The sequence below is a fragment of the Ammospiza caudacuta genome, chromosome 17 (genome assembly GCF_027887145.1).
Source record: "Ammospiza caudacuta isolate bAmmCau1 chromosome 17, bAmmCau1.pri, whole genome shotgun sequence".
In the NCBI taxonomy this organism is placed as follows: Eukaryota; Metazoa; Chordata; class Aves; order Passeriformes; family Passerellidae; genus Ammospiza; species Ammospiza caudacuta.
Genome location: NC_080609.1, coordinates 12,449,231 through 12,476,838, shown reverse-complemented (window position 1 = coordinate 12,476,838; position 27,608 = coordinate 12,449,231). Strand labels below are relative to the sequence as shown.

The 27,608-nt window shown below is 50.8% G+C and overlaps 1 protein-coding gene across 1 annotated transcript; it reads left to right on the top strand.

Annotated features, from left to right (window-relative positions):
• Positions 1-24,557, top strand: MICALL2 (MICAL like 2). The gene is made up of 17 exons (XM_058815956.1): positions 1-249; positions 6,652-6,700; positions 10,520-10,661; positions 13,138-13,298; positions 13,917-14,038; positions 14,400-15,071; positions 15,280-15,449; positions 16,310-16,385; positions 16,505-16,620; positions 17,140-17,289; positions 19,946-20,001; positions 20,504-20,627; positions 21,218-21,308; positions 21,666-21,739; positions 21,989-22,103; positions 22,973-23,019; positions 23,111-24,557. Exons 1-17 carry the CDS (start codon positions 107-109, stop codon positions 23,194-23,196), a joined length of 2,394 nt encoding a protein of 797 aa, XP_058671939.1. The 5' UTR covers positions 1-106; the 3' UTR covers positions 23,197-24,557.
• The last annotated feature ends 3,051 nt before the right edge of the window (positions 24,558-27,608 follow it).

The following is a 27,608-nucleotide window of genomic DNA, read 5'->3' as shown; positions in this document are numbered from 1 at the left end:
GCTGCTCGGCCCGGGCTGGGCACGGCGCGGCGCGGAGGGTCCCGGCCCTGCCCGGCCCGTCCCGGGCCTGCCCGGCCCCGCCAGGCCCTGCGGCGCCCCGCGGGCCATGGCGGCCATCCAGAACCTGCAGCTGTGGTGCCGCCAGCAGTGCGAGGGCTACCGCGATGTCAGCATCACCAACATGACCACCTCGTTCCGCGACGGGCTCGCCTTCTGCGCCATCCTGCACCGACACCGCCCCGACCTCATGTGAGTACCGTGCCGGGCATCGAGGGACCCCCCGCTCCGGCCCGGCACCCGCGCTGGGCCGTGGACCCCGTGTCCTCCATCCCCCCGGAACCCTCGCTGGGCTTTGCCCGTCCCTCCGTCCATCGAGCTGTGCATGTGCTGTGTCCATCCTGCCGTCCATCGAGCTGCAGACCCCTTGTCCTCTATCCCCAAAGAACCCTCGCTGGGCTGTGCCCATCGAGCTGCGGACCCCGTGTCTTCTGTCCCCAAAGATCCCATGCTGGGCTGTGCCCATCCCTCCATCCTTCAAGCTGTGCATGTGCTGTGCCCATCCCTCCATCCATTGAGGTGTACCCGTCCCACCATCCATCGAGCTGTTGATGTGCTGTGCCCATCTTGCTGTCCATTGAGCTGCAGACCCCAGGTTCTCCATCCACGCAAGAACTCTCTCCAGGGTGTGGCCATCCCACCATCCTACAAGTTGTGGATGGCTGTGGCTGTCCTGCCGTCCATTGAGCTGTGGACCCTGGTCTTCCACCTTCCTTGGGCTCTTGCCCTCACCAGCAGCATTCTGCTCACACCCACGCTGAGAATCTCCAAGAGAAAAGCTCTGCTCTCCCAGCCTACGTGCTGGTTTTTTCCATACATTTTTCCTTTTTCCCTTTTCTTCCCTCAGTAGCCGGATTATAAATGTTCCAAATGCATCCTTTCCGTTGCAGAACAAGTTCAGGCACTGATCTTTGGGGCAGCATTTCCTTCTTTGCTGTTGTGTTTGCTCTGGCTGGGCTCTCCTTGCTCAGCCCAACAGCAGCACAGTGCTCACAAGTCATGAGGCAAGGGCTATTTAAACAAAATGCAGTAAAAGGGCAGGGCCCCACAGCCACTGGATTCCTGCACATCCTTGTTTTTCCCATCTAGAGCTCTGTCTGTGGGAGCTTAAGTGCTTTTTGTGCCTTGCTGGGGCCATTTCTGGTGCCCTGTGGGTTTTGAGCTGTCCCTGCCCAAATGTTGGCATATGAGAAGGTGAATGGCCAAAGGGAGTCATAGATCCTGCTTCATAGCTGGGGTTCTTTGAGTTTGATTAATTTTTTCTTCTGGGCTCTTTGAGATAGTGGGATTGAGGGGGAAGATGAAGGCAAGGGAAAGAGTGCCCAGGAGTGTTGATTTAAACATTAGGTCTCTCCTGATCAGATGTGCCCAGCTGGGTGAAGAACAGATTGAGTGGTCTGCACTGCAGTTTTCCTCCTGTCCTGCATCTTCTCCCTTTTTCTTCATGCTCCCAGCACAGCCTGCCACATGGGTTTGTGTGCAGCCATCCCTCTTGCAGGTGTCTTGCTTCTGCTTGAACCCAAGAAAAGAACCCTTGTTTTCTCTCCTCTGTTACCTTGAAACGTGCCAGAAGCTGGAGCAGGCTTGGGCAGCAGAGGTTGGTTCAGGACCTCCAGGCACCCTTTGTTGTCTCAGTGCTTGCTCTGTCACTGTGGTGTTGCCATGAATGACTTCCTGACATGTTGTCATGTCCATGTGACTCCAAATATTTCCTTTCCTTCCTTTGATTCACAGTCACAAAAACACAAAACACCGGGGCAGGAGGGTTGAGGTGTTCTTGTGGAGGGGCTGTGACTGCTTCCTGCAGCTGGCCCATCCGGAGCACAGGATGGGAGAGCTGGAATAATCCTGTTGCCCAGTTTAGTGAGTTGTTTATAATCCTTGAACTGTGCAAAAAGGGTTGTGGATAGACATCTCTTAAGTAAATTTTCCTGTGCTGGAGAGGGAAGATGTTCCTTGAGGCATCTCTCTGTTGCCATTCATTTTCCTTTATGGTGGACATTCTGCCTGACTTGATTTGGGACATCACAGAAGCTCTTTCTGACTCAGACCAGCTCAGCAAGGGCTGCCTGAAGGTTAAAGTAAGAGAAGCCTTTATTTGTCACCTCCTTCATCCGTGTCAGTGCTGTAATTCAGCAATGCACCACGTGTACTACTGACTGGGCAAAGTCCTGCTGGAAGGAAATGGTGCTTTTGGGTGGTTGGTGGCCAGGCTTGCCAGGTGCCATGTGTCAGATCCTGGGGCAGAATACTTGTGCAGGTTCTCCATTTATCCCAAAAAGCTTCTCTGAGTGTTCCTGGTGCAAGGCACAAAGGTGGAGGAGTGCAGCTGGGTGCATGTGTGACTGTGATTTCTCCTTCCCAGGGGTCCATCCTGGGCTCCTGTCCTTGCTTCTACCAAGGATTCTAGTTAAAGATTAAAAACACCAGAATGAAAGTAAAACTAGAAAGGGATGTTTGGAGCTCTTGGTGAGTTTGCAGCAGCTCTGCTGCACAGATTACTTGCAGAACATGAGTCAGTCACAGCATCAGTTTTGCAACAGCGTGTTTTCTGTCTTGTTTTACACAAATGACATTCTTGGGCTGAGTGCAGGGGATTTCTCCCGAAGAAGCCTGAAAAATTACCAGGAAAACTTCAAGCTCAAAACATGGACATAAACATGGGCTTCTCTTGTGAAGTATGTGGCTCAGAGGGCAGGCTTGTGTGGGTCTCTCCTTCCTTCCTGTTTTCTTGCTGGAAAACATATGGAAAATATGATAACTCCTCTCAAACTTGGCCAGTGTTGGCTTGTGTGTTACCAGTGAACAGGGCAAGCTGTGTAAAATTAGAAATGCATTTCCCACTCACTTCCCACTCAGGCAAGGATGCTTGGGGGAGTGAAGATCCATGCTGAATTACCATGGAAATCCACTTTTTTTTGTCCCAGATAAAGAGTGTTTCAGAGTCAGTCCCAGCTGGGCACACACGCTGTTTCAGGCAGGCTGCAGCCCATTTTCTGGGATGGTTGTAGAGCCTGGGGACATCTCTTGTCAGAGGAACATGAAACCTCATGGTAGGAGCTGAGGTTAGCAGCTGCCACATGTGGTGGTGAAGGTTGTGCAAGCTTCAGCCAGGATTTTAGTGCCCTTGTCCTGATGAATGAGTTAAAGAGGCAGGGGAGCTGTGCATGCTCACTCAGATATTAATGCCAGATGTCGAGGAAAGGTTTTGATTAGGATCCTTCTCTTCATCCAGGATCTTGCTCTTTCCCAGGCTGGTGTTCTGGGAACGGGCTGCTGGTGAAATCCCCCTTGGCAGCTGAGCAGCAGCAGTGCTCCTTCCCCCTGCAGCATTTCCAGGTCAGGGGCAGCTCAGCAGGGCAGGATGGGGTCAGGCTGGGGATGGGCTGTCAGCAGCAGGCTGGGCTGAGGCAGAGCTGCCTTGGCTTGGTGGGTTTGTGGTTTGTGTGACAGGCATAGGCAGGGGAGGATGGCTGGGGGTTCATTTTGGCAGCGTTCTGTCACTTGCCAGCAGGAGCATGGCAGTGTGGGGCCGGCATTCCTCAGAGGAGGATGGGCACATGGGGGGCATCTCCCTCCTGGAATTGCCAGCCTTGTCCCAGCTTTGCATCTCCAGAAAGAGCACAGCTGAGAGCTCCTGTTCCCAGCAAAGCAGGCTGGATTTGAGCTCCTTTCCAAGGCTGGGAGGGCTGGGAGCTGGCAAAGGGTGCCTCACTCCTTTACAGTGATCCTTTTCACTGCACATCTTACTGTCTGTAGAGAAAGTAACACAAAGTTGCCTAAAAGAAGAAACTTTTTTGGAGCCATTGAGGCTCTGGGATTTTTTTTTTTTTTTTTTTTTGCTCAGTCTGTTCCAAGGTCAAGTTTCCAATCAAGTTGGTGCTTGCAGCAGCAGAGATTCCTCCTGTGGAGGCACATGTGCTTGCAGAGGACTGTGGCATGTTTGTGAGTGCTGGGTCTGTGCAGCTGGAGCAGGGGGTGGTCACAGAGATTTGTGGGCATGGGAAATGCTCAGCCTCTTATTTGCTAAGGGAAGGATTTTTTTTTTCAGAGCTAAAAACTTGCCCTGTTTTAAAACAGGAATAAAACTATTCCTCTGCTTGTGCACTCCACTCTGATTTGTTTCCAACACTGGAGGCCTCTCTTGGGTCGCATTTATATTTTTCACATTTTCCAATTAATTCAGTTGCCTGTGTTTTCTCAGTGGAGAACTCCTACTTCTCTGTTTGTATTACCTTTGCTGTCTTAGGATTACATTGGTCCAGAGAGCTTTGATATTCCAAGATAGGAGATGCACCAGCAGGATCAATTTCCAAAAGAAATATTAGATGTAAGCAGTTCACCTGACTAGCCAGGAAAGAATGATGCTGAGAGGTCAGGGGACTCTTGAAATGACCAAATAACCTGGTTGTTTGCACTTTCTTTTGAGGAACAGACGGGGATTTGAGACATCACAATCAAAAGATTGGGGTTTGTAGGTCTCTGCTGCATGCCAGGGAGTGCACACACCACCACAGCAAACAGTGTTGTGTGTGGCTAATAAATAATAATTCCAGAGACTGACAATAAATAATAATTCCAGTGTCTCACAAGTCAGAATGACCAAGGAACTGGAGCTGCTCTTTGTTCTTGCAGTGTTTTGCTGCATTTCCATGCTACAGAGATTGTTTGGGAGCAGAACAGGGAGTGAGGCAAAGAGCTGATATCACCTCCTTCAGCTGGGTCTTAAAAAAAACCAATTTTCTGCCCTGAATTAACCCAAGGATGCTTGTATATATTGTTCCATTGAGACTTTTTTGGCACGTGATTATTTTTGTTGCTTTTTACTCCATTGTCTCAGGGAAGGGAAATCTTTGGGCAGCACTGCTTGAAGAGAAACCTCTGCAATTCCCTTTGACTGTGCACAGGAAGGACTCTGTGGTTTAGAGGTGGGATGTGCCTTGTCTTTACTGCTTGGGGGAGTTTAACCTCAGGGTTTTATCTGCCATTCCTTCTGTCCCTGTCCCACACAGCCATGCCAGATGTGGGAAGCAGGGAGGAGGCATTGGCATGATGAGCCAGGCTGTGTAAGGTTCCTCTCTTATTTATGATGTAATGCTCCCCTTTCTGTGCTGAGCAGATAAAGGACCTGGCTGCCTCCTTGCTGTTACAAGCAGTGGAAAAAGTTTCCCCGCTGCGATACAGATCATGTGTTTCTCTCATGAATAGGGTGCTGCGAGCCAGCTTTGCTCTCAGAGCTACCCTGGCTCATCCCACAGGAGAGGGATAGGCTAAGGAGGTGGGTCCACATCAGATATAAAGGTGCTACATACAAGGAATGCAAAGTTGGTGCTGTTTTCTGTTTGTCAGTGAGAATTCCCCTCTCAGGTATCAGCAGACACAAGGATTGGAAGGTGAAACGGTGTTATCAGGGAGGGATTGACCCTGCCAGCCTGCCTGGGCAGGAGGAAGCAGTGTTGCAGAGCAGGGCTGCCAGCCAGGATGCAGTTTTGTGTGCCCTGCTTAGCAAGTGGCAGCCAGTCTCTAACAAAGCTGATGGTGCTGTTTCCTCAGCAAGGGACACGCTCTGCTGTGGCTGAGGGGGCACTGCCAGAGGGCTCCAATTGCAGCAGCACAAACTCTGCAATCCCATCCCTGTCCCAGCACACCCCAGGGTCTCAGCTCCCAGCACAGTGCAGGGAGTGTGGATCTGGGTTGGACGAGGCAGAGGGAAAGCAAATCTGGGGAGAGGTGAAGAGGGAAGTGATGTCTGGAGACAGCAGAAAGGAGTTGTTGACTTTGGCTTGGATTTGTGAACAGTAATTGTCACTTCCTTTTCAGTTGCTGATTATGAGCACGAATCAAAAGTTACAGCCCTAGGGAAAGCAGGCTAAAATTTTTACTGGCAGCTTTGGTGTTATCAGATGCAGTATGGTGTGGGCAGAGGTTTTCCCAGGCAGATCCCTGGTGCTGCTTTTGTGGAGTTCTGCCAGAGGAAAAAAAGAGGATTTGAAGCCAGAACTCATGTGCTGCTGGACCCAGGAGCTTCTGAGACCAGAGGATATGGGTGTGTTGGAAAAGCACGTGATATGTGCAGTGTGTGAGGGCTCCATGAGAGACCTCCTTGGAGCTGAGCTCTCTCTGTGTGGAGACAAATTTCAAGGCAGGAGAAGAGCATGGAAAGTACTTTTGGGGAGAGAGTGTTCATACCTGGCCAGCAGGTATGTCTCTTTGAGATGGGAGGGAAGCAAGGCTTTTCTAGGGGCCAAGAAACCACCCCATGAATTAGAGGTTGCTCCTGGCTGTCTCAGCAGAACCCCTCAATGTGCCTGGGATGTTTTTGCACCAACATGTCCTGTCCACAGGCAGCTGTGGGAGCCAGCAAAGGCAGATGTGCCAGAATTGTCTGGTGCTGCCTGTGGGCAGGTGCTGTGCCTGCTGCACATCCCTGTCCTGGGTGCAGCAGTCTGTGACTCTCAGGTGGGATCTGCCACGCTGCCCTCTCTGGAGCTGTCCAGGGGTGGATGGGATGCTCTGTCCCCTGAGCCAGAGCTGGAACTGGAGCAGTTCACTCTACATCACCAACCTGAGATTTTTCCTCTTTCTGTATTTCAGAAACTTCGACTCCCTCAGAAAAGAAAATGTGTACGAGAACAACAAGCTGGTAAGTGACTTCTAATGTTTACTTTTGGTCTAGTCTGGGACGTGGCACTTTGCTCATGTGATTTAGCAACAGAAACCCTGCAGACACAGTGTGCCCATTGTGCTGTGTTCCAGTCTTTTGCCTTATTCTGCACCTTCCAGCCTCCTCCTCAGGACAGCAATGTCCTGCTTGAAAGCACCTTCAGGCTGTTCACTCTTCTTAGCTCACACAGTGATGCCTGTTCCCAGTGTGTCCCGTGGCAGCAGGAGCTCAGACAGAGCTCAAAACATGGACATGTTGAGTGTGTGATGCTCCTGAGGAGTGGAGCAGGAGCTGGGGAAAAGCTGGTGTGAGAGGGGAAGCACAGGGAGTGTCCTCCCAATTCTGTTCCTTCCTGCTGCAGGGGATCAAGGTGGATACATCCTAAAACCCGTCTGGGTGCTGCCTGGACACTTCAGCCTGGTGTTGGAGTTTCTCATGTTCTTTCCACGAAGAAAATAGAAGTTAGGCAGGCCAGCCCCCTCCTGCCCTGGATTCTAGCGTGGTCTTAGTGATCCAAGGAGGGATTTTCCTCTCCCTCTCTCCATTGCAAAAGGAGAGGCAGCGAATTATAACCCTTCTCTTCCCCTGGCGTTGCTCCATGCAGCTTCATGGCTGCTTGACAGGAGCTTGAGATATGAGCAAACCATGGCAGCTTACCCCTGTCTGGGCTGGAGCAGTGACACACTCTCAGGCTGAAGTGCTTCTTGCCTCTGGGAGAGCCAAACCTGTCCCGTCATGCTCCTTAGCTCCTGCTGCCCTTCATCCCTGGCATGTCCATCACAGACCCTGAGTGCCCAGGCTGGGCTGGAGCCTGTGGGGAGTTGGTGACACTCTGGGGCTCAGCCCTGTGTGTTCCTCTCCTCAGATTCAGACCGTGCATTTTGCCCTGGAGGGTTGCTGTTTGGCAGGAGTTGGGGCCTCTTCTCCGTGGAATCTTGGCTGGAGTGCTGAGGATCCCTGAGTGTTGCTCCTTGTCCAGCTGGGCTGATGGTGTCTGCTTGTGTCTGGGAAATGAGCTCTGAGAGCTGCCTCTGCTGCTTTCATTCATGAAAAGCTTCTTTGTGCTTCTCATAAAGAGTTGCTCCCCTCCTTTGTTGCAGTCTGTGTGTCCCCCCCTCCTCCCCCTTTCTGAGTTTCTTTTATGTCCTTTGTTTTGCTCTCTCTTCCTTACTCCACCTGCTGTGGGGTGCCTTGTCTGTGTTGTCCTTTCCCTGCTGGTGTCCTGCTGTCCTGGCTGTGCTGTCTGTGGGACTGTCCCTCCACCTCTCTGTGCTCCTGGGCTGGCCTCCCTTGGGCTTCTCTCCGTCCTGGCTCCTACCCTGCCTTGCTCTGCCTGTCCTTGGGATACAATGATTTGCTGATTTCTCCCCAAGTTATTGCTCTGCTATTTTCCAGACCCTCCTTGATGCCTTACTCATCAGAGGCTTATTTTCAAGGGCTGTATTGTGCATGTAAAAAAGCCTTGTTTGAGCTGCAGTTTGCCATATAAGGTCATCTGTCAAGGAAGAATGTGTCACTTCTCATGTGCCACAAGACCAACCCCAAACCCTAGAAAAATTTCAGTTGCTGGCACATTTTTGCTAGAGATTTCAAAAATATATAAAGAGGAGGAAAGTTTCTAGAGGCTTGGAGTCAGTGCTGGTGGAGGGTGGTGTGGTGTAGTAGGTGGAGCCTGTGCCAGGCAGCTCAGGTGGCCTCAAGCATATCACTTTCCCATTTTGCATGGGCATGACAGCAGTGGCACTTTCTTCCCCTGGAAAACCCTAGGAGCTGCACAGATGAAAACCATGATGCAAAAACAACATGCTGGTCTGTGATGGTGGTCACAGGGGTTCTTGGATGCGGGAAGAGATGAGGATCTGACTTCATGTTTCAGAAGGCTTGATTTATTATTTTATGATATATATTACATTAAAACTATACTAAAAGAATAGAAGAAAGGATTCCATCAGAAAGCTAGCTAAGAATAGAATAAGAAAGAATGATAACAAAAGTTTGTGGCTTGCCTCTCTGTCCGAGCCAGCTGAGCTGTGATTGGCCATTAATTAGAAACATCCAACATGGGCTAATCAAAGATCTACCTGTTGCATTCCACAGCAGCAGATAACCATTGTTTACATTTTGTTCTTGAAGCCTCTCATCTTCTCAGGAGGAAAAACCCTAAAGAAAGGATTTTTCATAAAAGATGTCTGTGACATTGGTCCTTCAAAGGGCAGCCTGGGCAGGCAGGCAGAGCAGGAGGTGACTGGGTCCTTTAGGTGCTGATCCTGTTGGGTCTCCAGGCAAGAGCAGCTCCCAGGAACACGAGGGTGCTGCAGGCACAGGGGACACCATGTCCTGATGGTGCTCTCTGCATTTGGCTCTGCCAATGGTGGAGAGCACAGAACATCCTCCTCTCTGTGCAGAGCAGCCCCTGGCTCGTGTTCTGTGCCCGCTGTCACCCGTGGCAGGAGGTGGCATGACCTGTGTCCCCACTAACATCACACCACCAATGTCCAGCAAGAAAACTGGACTGGTCAGACCAGTTGTGCAGTGGGGAGCACTCCAAGGAATGCATTAAGTACCAGTTTGCAAGACAGGAAAGTGCCAGGCTGGGCTGGCAGCTGGGGTGACACAGCCAGTGGTAACTGGCTGAAAGCGTTTTTAATGTCAGCTCTGTTGCATTTTTACTGGGATACCCAATGGAAAAAAAGGGTAATTATCTTGCTGAAAAATAGTGGCTGTTTGTTTCTTCTAAGCAGGAATGGTTGGCTTGTACACCAACACTGTGTGTGTCCGTGCCAGAGGTCAGATGCAGAGGGGTTTAATATATTCAAGGGGTTTTTTTAACCCTTTCACTGTGGACTTTAGCAGTAGCTTTCCTTGTGCCTCTGGTCCTACAAGTGCAGTTTTCCTTTGCTGTATTGGCATTTCAACAGGGATGCTCCAAAGGGGGAGAAAAAGGATTTTTTCCCATAAGTTGGGAAGGAACAAGGCTGGAGAAGGTTCTTAGTAAAAGCTTTAAACTGAGCTGGGGTGTTGCAGTATTTTTGTATTCTATTAAAGACTTTTTTCAGAGTCAAGAGAAAATAGCTTTTGCCTCCTTTAACACCTCTTTCGGGTGTCCTCTGCAGTTTCAAAGCAGAGGACACCAGAAAGAGGAATATCTACCCCAAATACATGTTAGGCAGCACGGAAACAGTTAAACTGGAAGGCAGCTCTGTATCAGGAATTTTTCTGCATTACACCTCTTCTCCCCCTTTCTGCTCTGGGAGAGCAGGGTCCCTCCTGCAGCCCAATTTTCAGATGGAGAAGGGCAGGCAGTAGGAGGCTGGAAACTTTAGCCCAGCACTCAGAGATGAAAGCTGCCTGCAAGCACCTACCAGCCCACCGTTAATTGGGGAGAGCTCAGGTTGGGCTGGGAGCCTGGAAGCAGCTCTGCCAGCCTGGCCTGGCACATCCCCTTCTGCCAGCCTGGCTCTCTGCAGCTGTGCACTCACACACACAGGCAGGCTGCAGGAAGAGCAAGGCAAGCCCAGGTGAGTTACTGAGCACTGAGCTATGGCCAGCTTGCCAGGCCAGATTTTTGGCTCCTTGCCTGGGTTTCTCAAGGCAGTGGCTGGAAGCCATGACTCCGTTGGTTCCTATGATGTAGGAGTTAAACTGGTGCAGCTGTTCCCCAGTAGAGTTGTTTTTATTTGAGTGGGGCTGTTTGCAGTGCACTTTTGTACTTATGATGAGGAGCAGCTCTGCTGCCTGCCATGGATAAGACCCCTCTCTTTTTATTTTTATTTTTATTTTCTTTTTCCCTTTCTGCAGGCATTTCGGGTGGCAGAGGAGGAGCTGGGGATCCCAGCCTTGCTGGATGCAGAGGATATGGTTGCTCTGAAGGTACCAGACAGGCTGAGCATCCTCACCTATGTTTCCCAGTATTATAATTACTTCCATGGACGGTCTCCTAGTAAGTACCATATTCCCTGGAGGGCTGGGAAGCATCAGGGCTTCATTTCAAGGCTGCATCAGGGCTGCATTTCCTCCTGACAAGCTTGGAAAAAGCAAAATAAACTGCACAGAGGCCTTCTTAGTACCAGAACTGTTTCACTGGGGGGATCTGAACTCTTTGCACACCAGCCTACAGTTGCACCAGTGCTTTTGGAATAGGGTACAGGGCCGTGTCTTGTCTTTGAAACTCTACCTTAAAATTTAAAATGCAGTTTAAAATTTCTTGTGGTCCAGCCAGAGGCGAGCACTGAAGGTTCCTCTCCATCGTCCCCACCTCAGCTTTCCATTCCTGAGCACCTCCACCCCTGTTCCAGTCTTTGCCATGCCTGAGGGCTGGTGAGAGCATGGAGCAGAACAAGGCTGAGCTTGTCTGTGAGGCTGTGCCAATGTGACAGCATCAGTGGTAGGGCTTGTACAGCACAGCAGCACTGATGGAAGGAAGGAGAAGAAAATTATCACCCTAACTGACATAATTGTGATAGAAATTCTGTTAAACATAAAACAGAGCTGCCAAGGCATTATATTCATGTAGTGGAGAGTTTAGCTGAGCTCACAGGAACATTTTTGTAGTCTTGGTTTATATTTGGCTTTAAGCTCACACAAAATGAAGTAATATGATAAAACAATTTTACAGGTTCCTCCAGAGGAAACTTTCTAAAGTGGGACATGAATGACTTAAGTGGTTAAGGTGAATGTAAATGGAGAGATATGTATTGAAAATGTCCTACATCTTGGAAAGAAAGCACAATTCACTCAGAACTGCCTTTAATGCTTAAACTCTTCCTACTTCTCCACCTCTTTACACATTTGAGCATGCTTTTTCTCTCCCTCCACAACTTCTTCTCTCTCCCTCTTCATTTTTTATTTCTTATTTTAAAACTGTTCTGATTGAAATCAAACAAATTCTGTCATGTTCATGCCAGGTGGAGAGAACCTGGGTCAGGCTGGGGTCTTTGCCCCCTCCTCCCTGCATTTATCTGCAACATCATCAAGCACAGCACATTTTTATACTCCCACAAGTGTCCCTCAAAACACTTTGGTTGCATTCCTGTTGCTGGGGTAAATGGGAATGTCTGAAAATGAGGAATGTGCCCTCTGACATGGAGCGGAGTCGCGGACGCACAGCCGTGCCCTTCAGATGGGTTCCTGAAACAAGCAGGACACAGGAGGGCAGGCAGGGAGAGCAGACAAGGCTTTAGTGAGGCCATGCTCTTGTGGATGAGCAGAGTTGAAGCCACCCATCTTTGTGCTGGGCTTTGGGAATTCAGTGAATGGCACATTGGGGAGTGAGGGGCAGTCTGAGCCTGAGCTGTGTGATGTTTAACTGTGCCCTGCTCCCTGCACTGGGAGTGCTGGGTGTTTATTTGGAAACTTGGCTTTCTTGAGGCAGACTGCTGGGAACTGAGCTCCCTCTCTGCTCCCTGCCCTTTCTGTGTTTACTGAGCAGGGTATAATCTCTTTTCAGATGAGTGGCCATTGAAGTGTCACTTGGAAAGTGGAGCTGTGGCTCAAATATCCCACAAGGAACACAGAGACATCTCGTTCAGAATAGGAAGTGGTGCAAGAATAACATCCCCGTGAGACACTTGGGGTTTGTGTCTGTAAAAACTTTGCACAAAGCCTTATTTCCCAGGGAAGGTTCCCTGCACCTCCCAGGGCACAGGGCACCATTCCCTGCTTGACTGAAGTGTGCTGGAGATTCTCTTTTCTCCACTTGTAGTGAATTTTGAGGGGTTCTATTCCATCTGCAAAGAAAAGAGAATTGGGCATTTTCAGGCTGCTTGTGGCAGCTCTTGGTTTCCACATCATCATCTTCATGGCACCTCCAAGTCTTTGCAGAATTACCCATTTTTAGTGGTCATTTCCACATTCAACAAGGCTGTTTGCTCTGTGGGAGTCCCAGCTGGGGTATGGGAGGGACACTTGTAGCAGTGAATGTTCAGGGTCTGTAGGAAATCTGGAGCACAAGGACTTGAATGAAGCAAACCCTTTGTTTGCAAACCCTTCATCTCCTTAGCCATGACTCCTCTGCCTGTTCCAGCAGGGCCTCTTCCAGCTGGGATCATTTCCAGCCAAACCAATGGGCTGCAATTGAAAACCCAAGGTCTTGTTCTCACCAGCGATGGATGGTGATTTGCATTTCTGCCCTCTTGCATTTCTGTTCATGAAATTCCCTGATTGCATTTCTTCCCTCTTGCATTTCTGTTCATGAAATTCCCTGAGAAGAGAAAAATCAGCAGTTTCAGAATGTTGTTACAATTCACTCGTTGCCTCTTGCCCCTCAGTCCAGTACAGAACTGCTCATGAAGGAAGTGTGTGTCTCCTTGTGTGCTTTTCATGTTACCCATCAGGCACCTCTGGGTATTCTTACTTTAAAAATTATTCCTAAACCTGTGAGTTTTCCTTAAAAATATTCCCTTCTTCCATTCTTCCAGTTGGAGGCATGGCTGGAATCAAGCGTCCTTCCTCTGAATCTCCAGAGCAGCATCCTGGGAAGAAAACTGCTCCAGAGCCCCCCAAGCCAGGGCCACCAAAACTGCCTCCTGCCCACCCACCAGCCAGAGCCAAGCCAAAGGAAACCTCCCCAGTTACCACAGTAAGAAATGTGGGTTTGGGTGTTCCTTATACCCTAAATGTGCCCAGTGAGATGGAGAGTACTGGGCTGGTTCAGGGCTCCTGCTGGTAAGGACTTAGTCCCTAAATTTTCTGTTCACTATGAGTGATTTAATTCTGGCATAGATGGAGGTGGGAATCACTGGAAAACCATCAATCAGCCTGGATACTTCCTGAACAGGATGTGGATGTCTTAGGACATGGAACCTGTGCTGTTCCTAGATATTGGGAATGGAGATTTTACAGGATGTAGTGGTTTTTTTTGCTAGAAAATATTGATCCAATTATTTGATATGGCTTCAAAACAGAGTAGAGATGAAAACAGGGTAGAAGCCCTTTCCCAGCTCATTTAAATCAGAGACCTTTGCCTATAGGCAGACAGGACACCGTGGTCCTCTGGTTTTGTGGGAACACATTCCCCATGCTCTGTCCTTCCAAGGGCTGTTCCACTTCTGTGACCAAGGGATTGGAGGGAGAGGGAATTTCCTGGGTGTCACTTCTCTGTCCTGGCTGTGCAGGCCAAACACTGACCTTCTTGGGAGATTTCTAGCTGTGCCCAGTGCCACGCTCTCATCTGCTCACCCTCTGCTTCTCCCCACAGAAGAGGGTCCTGGCAGAGAGTGGGAATGTGCCCAGCAGCAGCTGTGGGGTCTGTGGGAAGCACGTGCACCTGGTGCAGCGCTACCTGGTCGATGGGAAGCTCTATCACAGGAACTGCTTCAGGTACAGCAGCTCTTCAAGGCAGGGGCACAGCCCTGGGGCTCACAGAGGGCCAGCCTGGTTCTTTGGGGCTGGAGAGAGTGGTGTGGCACATTTTATTCAGAGTGGAGGCAATCTGGGCTTGCTGTTGACCTGTGTGTAAGGGAAACTGTCTTCACTGGTTTATTTTCATCCTCACCTTTCCTGCTTCAGGCTGTGCTATCAACAGCTCTTGTTCTGGTGCCTGAGGAATGTGCACACAGGGTCTGCTCACTGCCAGTGTGGTGCCTTCACCCTCCTGTGGGTGGTGGAGTCGTGCCTGCACTCCCAGCTGTGTGTTTCCCAGCACTCTGGAGGATGTTTCCTGACATTTTTGTATCCACAGGTGCAGGCAGTGTTGGAACTTGCTTCTTCCTGGAAGCTACAAAGCTGGGCCTGAGCCTGGTACCTTCATCTGCACCAGCCACCAGCAGCCAGACAGTGTCCAGATCTCTGGTCTCCACAGTACTGGGAAACAGCCTGACAGTGCCCCAGCCCCTGCTGCTGCCAGAGCATTTCAGAAAGCAGCAGAACCCAAGAAACCAGAGCAGGTGTTGAAGAAACCCAGCCAGGAAGGCCTCACTAATTCAACCAAGCCATCTGTTTCATCTTATGGAAGCTCTGGCTTCAAAAGTGTAAATACTCCATGGTCCTCCTCAGCTGTAAATAAATCAGATGACTGCAAAGGTGCCTCGTTGGGGAATAAATCAGATCCCCATGAAGGCACCCCAGCAAAGCCTCCTTGGACATCCTCCACAACAAAAACACAGCAAGCACGAGAAAACTTTTTTCGCTCTTTGGAGTCCTCCAGCAATAAATCTCCTGAGACTCAAAAACAAGTCCAGTCTCCTCAGGGCCCTGATAAAGCTGCCCCTGCCAGAAGCACTGCTGAGGTCAGTCGGGTGACTGCTGGGAAGGATCAGGCACGTAACCATATTATACAGGCTCTGTCTGCATCAGGCACTGCTCCAAGCAGGCCAGGAGGACTCAGTTCCACTGGCTCCTCAGCACCTGGCAGGTAAGCACTGTTTCCCTTTCCCTTTTTACTGCCAAGATGTTCCTTGGGATAATTTGAGAAGCCCCTGCACCTTTCTTTGCTTTGTCCTGACTGCTCTTGTGGCTCAGTTTTAAAGGCATGTAGAGGGACACATACAAATCATTGGAACAGAGGCAAATAAAAAGGTCCATCCTTTCAAAAAGACTCATTAAGTTGTTCTTTTTTGCAGTGGCAGGTTTTCTCCCATCAGTTCTCAGAGTCCAGCTCCAAAACCACAGTCCAGCAAAACAGGGTACCCAGCACCAAAGCAGGAAAAGATCACAGACCCTGTGCCCAAGAGCCAGGCTGCCAGCAAACCTGCTGAGCCTTTGCACAAGCCAGAGCCAAAAGGCATCAAAGGTGAGGATGAATGATTCACACAGCTCTGCCTGGACACAGCACTCCAGCTTTATGCCTTCCTCTTGGACCAGTGCAGCAAATGTGTCCATTACTCTGTCCTTTGTGTCTGTGAGTGTTTTCTGAGCTGTGTTTTCTCCCTGTGTGCACTATCCCTGTGCAACTGCTCCCTCTAGCATGGGGAATTCTACTGCTCTGAGGATCTCCAGGTGTTTGAAGTTGTACTTGCTGTCATCAAACATTGAGATCATGGTGGCTTTCAAAGGCTTAGGGTTTCCCAGGTGGGAGACCTTGCCAGAGCTTTGGGATGGTTTTTTGATTGCAGTTGCAAGTCACCCAGCCTCCTTGTCTGTTTTGTACCAAGCTTCCATCATGGTGACTTAGCAGTAGGCCAGGGGATGATATCTGGGGGTTCCCAGTGTCCCAGGCACTTTCAGGTGGCTGGTATTTTTTTGGGCCAGAAGAACTGGCTGTTTGCAGTTAGCTGTGACTTTGTGGGGCTTTTTTGTCTCTTCCTGCCCCAGCCTTTGGTCTCTGAGATCTGAGCCGTTTGGGTTGTATTGCTGTTGAATGTGCCTGTTCATGTACTCTGCAGCTGAATTTCTGTAACTGTGATTGATCTGAAAGTGACAAAATGCCACTTAGATTACTTACTCCCTATTGTATCTGAATCTGCCCATGTTAAACTTGTTGAGCTGGTGCTGCTTTGCTGCAATAACATCATAGTACCTGCCTCACTGCATGCCTTATCTCCTAGGATTCTCCTGAGACTCAAATCTGGCTTGTTTCTTGGCTTGTTTCTTTTTATTGGATGCTTTTGTTCTTGTGTATTTTTATTTCCCTTGCTATATTCTTTTCTTCAGGAAGCACAAATGTTGCTGACAGCAAGTCTGAGAGCCCAGAAGGGTGGAGATCTCGGTTGAAGCCTGTGGCCAACAAGTGAGTGTCTTTGCAGCTGGTGGGTTTCCACACCAGATCCACACCAGGATGGCCAGAACTTTTCCTGTGGACCATTCTGCAGGAGGGATTTTTCCTATCTTTGTCTTTTTTCTTTGCAGGGACCAAGGTGGCTCCAAGAAACCTGCTGATAACTGCCAGGTGGGAGCAGGGAGCCCAGCACAGAGGGAGCCAAAGCCAAGCCCATTAGTTGTCCCACCAGCAAAGCAGGACTCTGGTATGAAGGATCAAAGCTTTGCCTTCGTTTTGCTGATCAGGAAAGGGACAGGCATTGTACTGCAACGATGTGTTGGTGGAGAGTGGGCCTTTGCTTTCAGAGATCTTTGCTCTCTGCACCTGCTTTAGCCTTGTGGTGCCTTTATTTTTGATGGATGGCTTCCTATCCTTCCCTAAGAAGAAGGACTCAGTATCCATAGGGTTCCCTTTTCTGCAAGACAGCCTGCAAGATTCCACTTACCCTCTCTTGCATGATTGTATAATGTTGAGAAATCTTAGTGATGGTTCCCAGCTGTTTATTCTCCTCCCAAATGTTTATTCTCCTCTTACTCTGGCCTTGTAATGAGTGTTTTTTCCCTGTTTACTTTGGGTTTATGCCCTTCATTATCATCAAGAGAGAACTAGGACTAGAAATGGAGTTTGGTAGTGGTGACTGCCAGAGACATTGGGCATTAAAGGGATTTTTATGAGATAAAATTGAAATTTCTTACCCAAAACTTCTCTGTGCTTCTTAATCCAGCTTCATCTGGTGGATTCACGAAGAAGTTGTTGATTCCCAGCTCAGATCTTATCAGGAGCTGTCAGAATGCAAAGCAAGACCAGAAAGATCCTGGAGGGTCTGCCAAGAAGGAGGAAGATGGCAACCAGTTGAAAACAAGCACTGCTACATGTAAGATCTCTTCTGTCTACTGAAGTCACCCTCTCCCCTGCACTGTCAGGGAACAGCCTGAGTGGTCAGGGTGGGTTATGTGTCCCAGAGTTTTCTGTGACTAATCCTCTGGCTGCTGTCAGGGGGGCAGAGTCTGTGTAATTGATTTTTATTAGCCAGCTTGGCCTGAGCAGGAAGCAGCAAGGCCAGAGAATTCAGTGGGAAAGGAAGAAATTGAAATAGGAATTTTTCAAGGTCACTGCCCTGTCATTTTTTGGACTTATGAAGTGCTATGAAGAGGACCATCTCCTAATTTGGGGAACTGGGATCTAGTTGATGTCTCTGTTCTTTTTCAGCTGGGTGGCTTTAGGAAATAAAAGGAATGCAGAGAATTGTCATCCAGAGACTCCAGCTGGCAGGACCCACAGGAGCAGGAGCCAAGGCTTCTGTTTCTTTGATATTCAAAGATGTCCTGACCAGTTTTTTCCTACTCTTAATCCAGTTTCTTACTCCTGTTCATTCAGCCACAGCTTTACTGTGCACCTCTCCTCCAAGTTTTCCTTGCTCTGACGCATCCCACCACAATGCTGAGGAAATTTTCTGGAGCTAACCTAATGTTTGCTGCTGTCCTGTTTGCTCAGCTTCTTTGTCTCTCTTTTCCTTGCCCCATCTTGCTGTGTCTTACCTGTCTGGAGTAGAAGCTTCACACAGCAGGGCTCAGTCCTGCCCCTGAAGTTTGTCTTGGGCAAGCAGGATGGATCCTGGTGGCTCCATGGCCTCATCTTTATTTTTTGTCAGCTGGTTCCACCACCTTTGACAGCTACCAAACATTCAGTCTCCAGTTGTGTTGTCTTTTTTAAAAGTTTGCTGTGCCTCCTTTGCCAGCATTTTCCCAAAACTTCCCAGCTCCTCTTCCCTCAGCCTCAGCCCCAGGGTTCAGCTCCGGTCTCTCCCAAAAGTGAGTGAGCTGTTCAGATAAGGGAGGCTGGGTTCATATCTGTCTTTCTAAAGGTTATTGATTGCCATGGAGGAGAGCCATTGGGAAATGTTCCTGGCAGTGTCCCCCCACTTTTCCCCAGCTGAAAGGCTGGTTCCTGCTGCTGTCACTGGGCAGGCTCTGGGGTAGGGACAGAGCTCTTGCTCCTCTCTGTGGATTTTTCCTCAGCACTCAGAGCTGTGAGCAGTCAGCTGCTGTTCCTGCCCTCAGTCCTGGGCTGGTGTTGAGCTGTGGATGGTGAGCATTGCTGTAATCATTCATTTTCTTTGGTGGTAGGTGATGTTTTCTGCTGAGAAAGGAGGCTCCAGGCTTTTCCTGCCAGCTGTCCTACTTCCAGCTTGCTGGCAGGCATCCAGCCCATCCTGTGTCTGTCAGGCCACAACCCGAGGGTATCAGGGGATATCAGATCCTGAGCTGGTCACAGGGTGTCACTTTACAGGCTCTCCCCCTGCAGTGACCCTGGCCTTCTCTCCATCAGGGCTGCAGCTCTCTGCCGTGCTTGGAGGTGCTGCAGAGCCCACCTGGGAGGACCGAGGTGCAGGACTGAGCTGGGAGAGGGAAATGTTGTTTGGGCAGACAGCTCAGGGCAGGACAAGTCCTTCTTGGAGGAATCTTTAAGAGAAGTGTGGGTTGCAGGCAATGCACAGGCAGCAAACAGCAGCATCCAGAGGGAAGGGATCCCTGACAGAGCCCAGCAGTGCAGGAGCAGCACAGCCACATCCAGCATCTTCTGCCTTTGCACTCCTAGAAAGCACAATGGGCAGCTGGAGAGCTGTCCTTGAGCTCTTCCTCAATCTCCAGAGACTCTCAGGAGGCTCCCCGTGTCTGTCTGTCCTGCCTTTCTGCTTGTGTGTGCTCAGCCTGCATCGCTGCTGCCTTTGTTACAGCCCTGCTCTTTTGATAGCAAGAGTTTTCCTCCCTTATCTCATCATCCACTCACGCCTCTGTTCCCTCTCTGTGGTAATTATCCAGCCCAGCCCCTTGGGGATCCAAATACCTCACACTCTTCTGTAGTTATCCTTGCAGCACAGTTGGGCAGAGGAAGCTGAGGCACAGTGGAACAAATACACATTGCTTAAGGATTGATTTTAATAGGTGTCCAGAGCCTGAATAATGCTGTGTAGTGGGGCCTAGGGGACTTCTCACCTAGGAAGTGTTTTGTGGAAGGAATTGAACCTTAGTTTCCTGAGATCTACACTGAGGTCCCCTAGACTATCTTTGTTTCATCAGTATTTACTGATACTCCTTTGTAAAAGAGCACTAGGGGGACATTTTTAGTGTGTCTTGGTGTTTGCTGTGACAGTAACCCTGTCTTTCTGTGCTGCCCTTTGGAACCTTAATAAGGAATGGGTTTTGCCACAACAAATATCTTTGGGTTTTGACAAGATAGTGAATGAACATGCAAGTCAGTATTCATGGGTGGAAATTCCAAAGTCACACCTGAATTAGGTGACTGTCCATTCCCTGGGGTTGAAACCCTGAGGGACAAGCCACAAGGCTTGAGGATGTCTCAATCAGGCTGTGAGAAGATGTCTCTTACTTTGGTCATGTGGATACATGTGTATGATCTGTGACCTCTGTTGGGTAGCTGGGACCTGTTGTGCTCTGGTGGTCTGGGACAGGCACTGTCCCACACCATAAAATTATTTAAACGTTGTTGTGATTTTTTTTCTCTTGTAGTTAAACTCCCTGTTCCAAAAAGCGAAGGGAAGCCTCAAGTGGTGTCCCCAACCAAGGTATGGCTGGAAACCATGTGTAAGAGGAGATGGGTGGGGTGGTTAAATACCCTTCTGGAGTGCTTATCCAGATATATCCAAGTTTGTCTTATTGGGAGGGTTTGTTGGGATACCCAGGGAAAGGGTGAAAGGCTGTGGGGTAGAACAAGGTGGAGAAGCTGCTGGTTATCTTCCATGCAGGGAGACAATGAAGACAAAACTATGGCAGACATTGCATTCCCCACAGAAGGAAGTAGAATTTCTGCAGGCTGACAGGTGTGGGGGAGTTACCACTGACAGCAGAAGTGTCACAGCCCTGCAGTGGCCAATGACAGCAGAATTGTCACAGCCTTGCAGTGGCCCCTGCCCTGTTGTGAGCAGCTCTGCCCCTCTGCTGGCCTGGCCCTCCCGGGCTGTGGCTCTGTACCTGGGCTCCTTATGCCCTTTCCCATCTCTGTGGTGACCTCACCAGGCAGTCTCAGGGCTCCTGAGCTGCATTTGGCCCTACATTTTTATTCCCTAGCTGCACCCAGACTACCTCCCTGAGGAGAAGATCCAGGAGAAGGTTTGTGCCATCGAGAAGCAGCTGGATGAGCTGGAATTGAAGGGAGTGGATCTGGAGAAGCAGCTGCGTGCCTGTGAGGGAGGTGAGGAGCCCTGGTGCCAGCTCTGCCCTGCTGGGGAGCTGTGGGGCTCAGGTCCCACCCCTGGGCACTCTGGGCTCCATTTTTAGGAGCTCAGAGGGTGAGTCACCAGGTTGCCAGAGGTACCTGGTATACAAAGATAAAGCCCGGGGAATTTTGAACCTTCTCTGGCTGTTTTGTAATATATTTTATAATATATTACAAAATATAATCTATTACAAAATTAATATAAATATTTTTTGAGCAAGGTCTTGTGTTGATTTGGCTGAGGATCAGAGTTTTGGGAGTCCTGTAGCAGAGGATCCATAAGCAGCTTCCTTGAATCCACAAGGAGTGACCTGCATCCCTTGGGGCTCCAAAGATTGCCTGTTTTCACTTGGGGTCTGAAAATCCCCACACAGGCCCTTGCTTTCAAGGGAACCAGATGGAATTTGCTCATGTCTAAGACTCTCACTGTTGGGTTTTTTCCTGTTTTTTCACTTGAGGTTGCCTGGGGCTCACATAAGTCACCCTAGGCTCTCCCTCAAGAGATTGTGTGCTTGAGCCAGGGGGGCTGAACTGATGCAGCTTCTTGCCCTTTGTCTCCTCTGTAGATGAGTCTGAGGATGCCCTTATGGTGGATTGGTTCAAACTGATCCATGAGAAGCAGCTGCTGCTCAGACAGGAATCAGAGCTGATGTACAAGTGAGTAAATCAGAAATTCTCCTGTCTGCTCGTGCACTCCCTGTGGGCAGTGAAGGACAGGGAGTGTGGCAGCCCAAAACAATCCTATGCCAGTTGGGATGAGAAGGGTTGAGGGTGTCTCTGGGAGAGCTGCCAGCATCCTGATGCATTAGCTGGTGGGCTTTGGGCACCCAGGGTCTGTGAAGAGCTCGTGAGGAGAGAAACATCAGAAATGTGATGGAGGAAGATTTCCCCTGAGCCAGCAGCCCCTGCTCAGGTGGTGGGCAGCACAGAGATGAGGCTTTATCATGAGAGGAGAAGGGTCCAGCCCTGGGGCATGGCAGGGCAGTAACCCATCACTCCTGTCATTCCTTCCAGGATGAAGCAGCAGAACCTGGAGGAGCAGCAGTGGAACATTGAGATGGAGCTGCGAAGGCTCATGAGCAAACCAGGTAAGGACTGGGAGTCCTGCTGGGAGCCTCCACCTGTGTGCCAGCCCTGGGATATCCTTCAGATCTGAAGGGGTTGCACTGTGGGTGTCCCTGGGCAGACTCCCTGTGACACCCAGCCCACCTCTGCTTGGTGAGGGCGTGTAGGATGTGCCCCTCAGTGTGAGGATTGTAAAATTGGGGTGGAAGCAGGAGCCACAGTGGGGAGGCACTGCCTGTAGCTGTGAGATGGGCTTCCCTTGTCTTGTGCAGAGGAACTGAAGACTCCCAGGGAGAAGGAGCAGGAGAAGGAGCTGCTGGAGTCGTACCTGAACACGGTCAATGACCGCAATAATATTGTGGATTGTCTGGATGAGGACAGGCTCAGGTGAGGCTGCTCAGAGCCAGCACTGCTGTATTTCCACTGCTGCCCAGGCTGTAGGGGTGGATGGGTGGCTGTAGTTCTGCTCCATGAGAGGTGGGTGGTCACCTGTCATCAACATCTTGTCCTGAATGCTGCTGTCTTTGCATCCTTGGCAGCTGCTGGGAAGAGATCAGGACCACAGCCCTGTTCTCTCTCAAGCTAAAGCTGCTGTGAGAACTGGGCTGGGAGATGTGGAATGCAGGGGAGGGGAGGGAGAGGCTGGAGATGGGGAGGCTGCAGGCAGTATGGGAGATACAGGAGCAATCTGGGAACATGAAGTCAGGAATGTCTGCTGCAGCAAGTGGAAGAACAACTGTAGCCAAGAACTGGATCCTTCCTAAGTTCAAAGGAAAACTGTCAAGTAGCTGGATTTGTGCCTCCTGATGCTGAGAACAGCCTCCATTTGTTGACCTCAGAGCAGCAGCTCCTGCTTGTGGATTCTGGTGCTGCCAGGACAAGGTGGTGACAGCATTGTGCCTGTCCCTGATGGCAGTGAGCTCCTCTGTAGCACCCTGGGCTGCTGTGTCAGCTTCACTCATCTCCTGGGGTGTGCTGGTGTCTCACCACTCCATGAACTCTGATGATTCATCAGCCAGCTGGGAGAAGGTCTGGAAATCCCCACACAGGCCCTTGCTTTCAAGGGAACCAGATGGAATTTGCTCATGTCTATGACTCTCACTGTTGGGTTTTTTCCCTGCAGCCTTCTCAGGGTATGCTGTGGAGGTTGGTCATCTCTTACTGGGGAATAAGAGCAGTATTTGCATGGGCTTTGGTATTTACCAGCTTGTCATGAGCACAGGAAAGTTTCCTAATGCCATCCTGTTCCATTGCAGAGAGAAAGAGGAAGACCAGATGTTGGCAGACATGATACAGAGGTTGGGTAAGGACCCTTTCTCCTCTTCCAGGGTAGCCCTGGGGCTCACTGAGGCTGTGGGTCTCAGCCTGCTCTGTGTCTGCTCCCTCTCCTGCAGATGGATCTCTTGAGAGCCACGAGCCAGAGAGGAAGAAGAACAAGTTCCGCCTGTCCAAAATATGGAAGCAGAAAAAACAAGAGTAAAGCTCAGGAGCTTCATGTTCCTTTTCCCAGTGGCCCAGAGAGAGCCATCAAAGGTGTGGTCCTTCCTCAGTGCTGTGTTCTTGGAGCTGTGCAGGACTGTGAGAGGCCCCAAGGGGGCTATCAAAGGTGTGGTGCTTCCTGAGTGCTGCTTTCCTGGAGCTCCTGGGCTGTGAGAGGCTCCCTGGCATGGAGACTGCAGGTTTGCTGACCACAGGACAGTGTGAGTCCCCTCTGGCCCTGGTGTGGGGCCCAGGGATACCTTCCCCAGCACATAGACTTTTAAGACTGTTTTCCTTCACTGGCTGTGGGTCAGAGCTGGTTCAGCCTTGCTGGCAGCTCAGGAGGGCAGAGCTCAGGTTGCCCACCCAGTGCCTGGGTCAGAACAGCCCTGAAAGCAGGAGCATGGCCCTGCATGGCACCCCACAATGTCCCATCCCTGTCCCAGGGCTGTGGAAGGGCCATTGTCCCTCCCTTCCTCCTCTCTGCCTGTGCTGTGGCTCTTTGGCCAGGTCAGAGGTGCAGGGAGGGAGATGCTGCAGGGCCAGAGGGGTTGATGGTTCCCCTCTCACCACACCAGTGCAAACTGGAGGCTCCATGGCTGGGGGGAGCAGAGAGCAGAACCTCTCTGTGTCTGTGGTGTGGGATGTTCTCCACCTACAGCAGTTTCAGCAATAGTGATTTGTTTCCAGACCTCTTTTGGAAGTGGCTGTAGGCTGATTTCTCAAAGCCATGAGAGGCTGCTCACTGCTTCATTCCCTCTGTGGGGGAGATTTGTAGCCTCCTTATTTCTCTGGCTGCTCAGTGGAGCAGTGTTTTCATTGTCTGTGGCCTATCCTGATAAAAATGAACAGAATTATTTTATTAACCAGGTGCTAACTTGGGAGCACAAGGGAATACATGGGTTTGCCTCACCCCTGATTCTTCTGCTTGGGACCAATATTTCAGCTCCTGAGCTCCATCCCTGGACATCCAGGGGTTGTTGTGGATCACCCTGGTGAGAGCAGAGTGCAGGAGCAGGTTCTGGGCTGTTGCAGGGAGCCTTTCCACTGGGGGGCAGGGATGGAGACAGCCATGGAACGATCAGATTAATTCATGTGGCCTCTGGTCTGTGTGACCTCCTCCCCGCACGGCAGCTCCTGGAGGTTCCTGCGGGCGCTGCAGCCCAGCAGGAGCGGGGCTTTGGCCGGAGGAGGTTTGCAGAGCAGAGGTGATGCATCCCTTTCCCACGAGGTGGCAGTGGGACTCTCCGGGCAGGGATGTGCTGGGGTGGCCCCGGTGCCCGAGGGGCTCCCTGTGGGGACCGTGTGTGTGCGAGTGCTGGGACACCCCGAGCCTGCAGATGCTTTCACCCAATAAAGAATTACTGGAGCAAATCTCAGCATCCCAGTGTGGTTTGGGCATCCTGTGGGTATGGCTGTCCTGGGAGCACTGATAGTCCCTCTCTGGAGCTTGGTGTGCCTGTGATGGAGCAATCCTTGCCCACAGTCCTTGCAGGGCAGCACAGCAGTGACACCAAGGGGTTTTTCACCGACTTTGGGTGTCAAACTCACCCCTGCTCTCAGGTAAATGCAATTCCCCCTTGCTGCTTTAGCATCACACATATCCCAAAGCCTGTGGGGTCCCAGCCTGGCCCCAGAGAGAGGCAGAGCTGGTTCTGCCACAGCTGGGCCGTGGCATTGGTGACACGGTGACAGAACCACAGTGTCACCAGTGAAAGGCTGAGGGAGGCTCTGCCACCTCTCTGCCCCCTGTGCTCACCCAGAGGGGAGGACAAACTGGGCTGTGGGGACATGCTGGCCACAGGGGCTGGCATGCTGTGCCTTGCCATGCTGGCCTGCTTGTCTCTTTCTTCCCTGGTGTGCAAACATGAGGGGAGGGAGGAGGGCTCCTCTTCAGACCTGGGCAGTGGCAGCAAATCCCCAGAACTAAACCTGCCTTTGTGGGCTGCCAGCTGAGAGGAAAGGAGCTGAAACCATCTCTGCTGAAGGACAGAAATACCTTTCCTGATGAGCTATCCCAGGCTGTCAATATTGCTGGGCTTTCATCTTTTCAGGCTCCGATTCTCCAGCCTCAAGAAGTTTAGTCTGCATGGATTTGGAGGATGGTGGCAGCACCATCCAAACTCATCCAATTCTTCCCTCTCCAGCCTTCACCCACCTTGAAAACAGGCAGGAACTGGACCTCTGCAGGCATGTGATAACAAAGTGCTTAAACAACACCCCCAGGGTCCTGTGGTGGCAATGGTGGGACCTGCTGTAGGGTTGGATTTTGTGCGGAGGCCAGGCTGCTGCCAGACTGCAGGGCTACACCTGCTCCAAGAACAGGTTTTGAAGGGAAAACTGCTCCTTCTCCCATCTGGAGTCTGTTTGAGAGGTAGCCATGGTCTAAGGAATATGAAGTTCACTTGGAAATGCTGTGTGGGTTTAGGTTTAAGTTTCTAGGTAGAAAAGTCCCAAAATTGTCTGTGTGGATGGAATGCTGTCTGGCTGTGACCAGAGTGTACCAAAGCCAAGCTCTGTACAGCCTGTCCCACAGCTCCTGCACACCCTGACAAATGCTGATGGTGACCATGAGAACAACCCAGCTTGTTCCTCCTTCCTCTGCCCTGAATTTGGGACTCACAGGATTTGCAATTCCACCATTCTCCTAATCCAGTGCTTGAAACGAGCCCTAGAAGATCTAAGCTGTTGGCTAAGGTGGAGAAAAGGAATGGCTTTTCTCCAGCTGGCTGCTTTCAGCTGAGCTGATTCCCCTGCCTGACCCCTGTTTGCTCTCCTGGCACCAGCAGCTTTGCTCACCCCTTGGAGGAGCTCCAGGAGGCAAAGCAAGAGGATTTGGCCTTGGGACTGAGCAGCCAGGGCGGTGTTGGGAACCAGCTCTCGACTGCCTCTCCACAGTGGTCACTGCTGAGTAATTAGGCAATCCAGACACCCTCCCGTAACCGAGTGGGAATCAAATTCCTCTCCCTTCTCCATGAGAAAGGGCTGTTTGTGCTCTGCTCCAGCCCCACCAGAGGTCAGGCTGGCAGGGGGCTGACAGATCCATTGCTGTGTGCATGTGGGTGTCTGCATTTCGGTGATGACTGAGGCCTTAATTACTCTTCTAGCTCAGCTGCTCCACTTCCAAAATGGTTTTCAGGGGGCTGAGCTTCCTGCTCATTTCCTGATGGCCTCCAGTGGGGTTCGTGGCCTCACCAGCTCCTGGATACCTGGAGTGCTGCTGCTGCTGCTTCCATTGCAGCTGAAGAGGAGTGTGGGGGCTGCACAGGGGCTGCACCCCTGAGCCTCTGCCATTTCAGAGGCTCTTGGGGATTCTACTGCAGCTGTGGGGTGCTGTGGGCTCTGTCACTTCCAGGCTTGCAGATGAAGCTGTGCTTAGGCTCAGTGTGTGTGTATGTGTGTGTGTGTGTGTGTCTGTCTCTTCTGCTGTTTTCCTTAATTACAATCTCCGAGGTAATTTCTGACGCATCATTAACAGTTCTGAGTAAACAAGGGGAATTCTCCAAATTATTTGCCATGAGCACAAAGGGAAATCGACTTTCATCGTCTCCCTCTCCATCCGAGTAAGAAGCTGATCTGCAGTGAGCATGGGGATGTTGTGGCTGCCCTCTGATGCTTTGAGTCTCTTTGAGACAGAGCAGCAACACATCCAGCTTTTCCAGCTGACTGGGGCCAATTCTGCCCACAGCTTTTTGTCCCCACTGCTGAGCAAAGTGGCTGGGACTCGTCACCATGCCAAGTGCTTCTTGCCCATGACAGCTTTGGGTGCTGCCTTTGAGGGTTCACCTCTTGTTTCCAGCTGGATGAATCGGAACAGGAGCTGCTCAAGAGATGGGACAGTGCAAAAGCATCCTCAAGGCTGTGTCTCAGCTTGGAAGGTAAAACCCTGGTCATGGCTGGTGGGTTGAAGGGTAAATCCTGAGACCAGAGCGGATTTAATGAGGGAAAGAAGGAGCACTGATATGGAGAGAGTGCAGGGTTGGGGAGGGAAGGAAGCAGCACTGAAACAGAAGAACGTGGAGCCCAGGAAACTGAGTCTGAAAAAAATAAAGAACTAAAGCAAGAGCCCACAGGGATGCTGGTGTGCCCTGTGAGAGCCACAAACACACCTGGCAGCGGGAGGAGGTGGCTGCAGAGGGCTGCTTAGCTGGGTGGGAGAGCATTCCCACCTAGTGCAGGGCTCAGGGGAAAGGGGCCTCACTAGAGGGGTGGCACATGGAGCTCAGAGCCAGCAGTGCCTGCTGGAGCATCCCTACCCCTGCCCTGCTCTGCCAGCCCCTTCCTCCAGCCACGCTCCAGCACGGTGGCAAAGCAGCTGCAGCAGCAGCCGAGGGAGCGGAGATTATTTATATTCATGCTGCAGCCCTGCCAGCCGTGCTCTGTTATCTGCCATGCATGAATATTATTTGAATA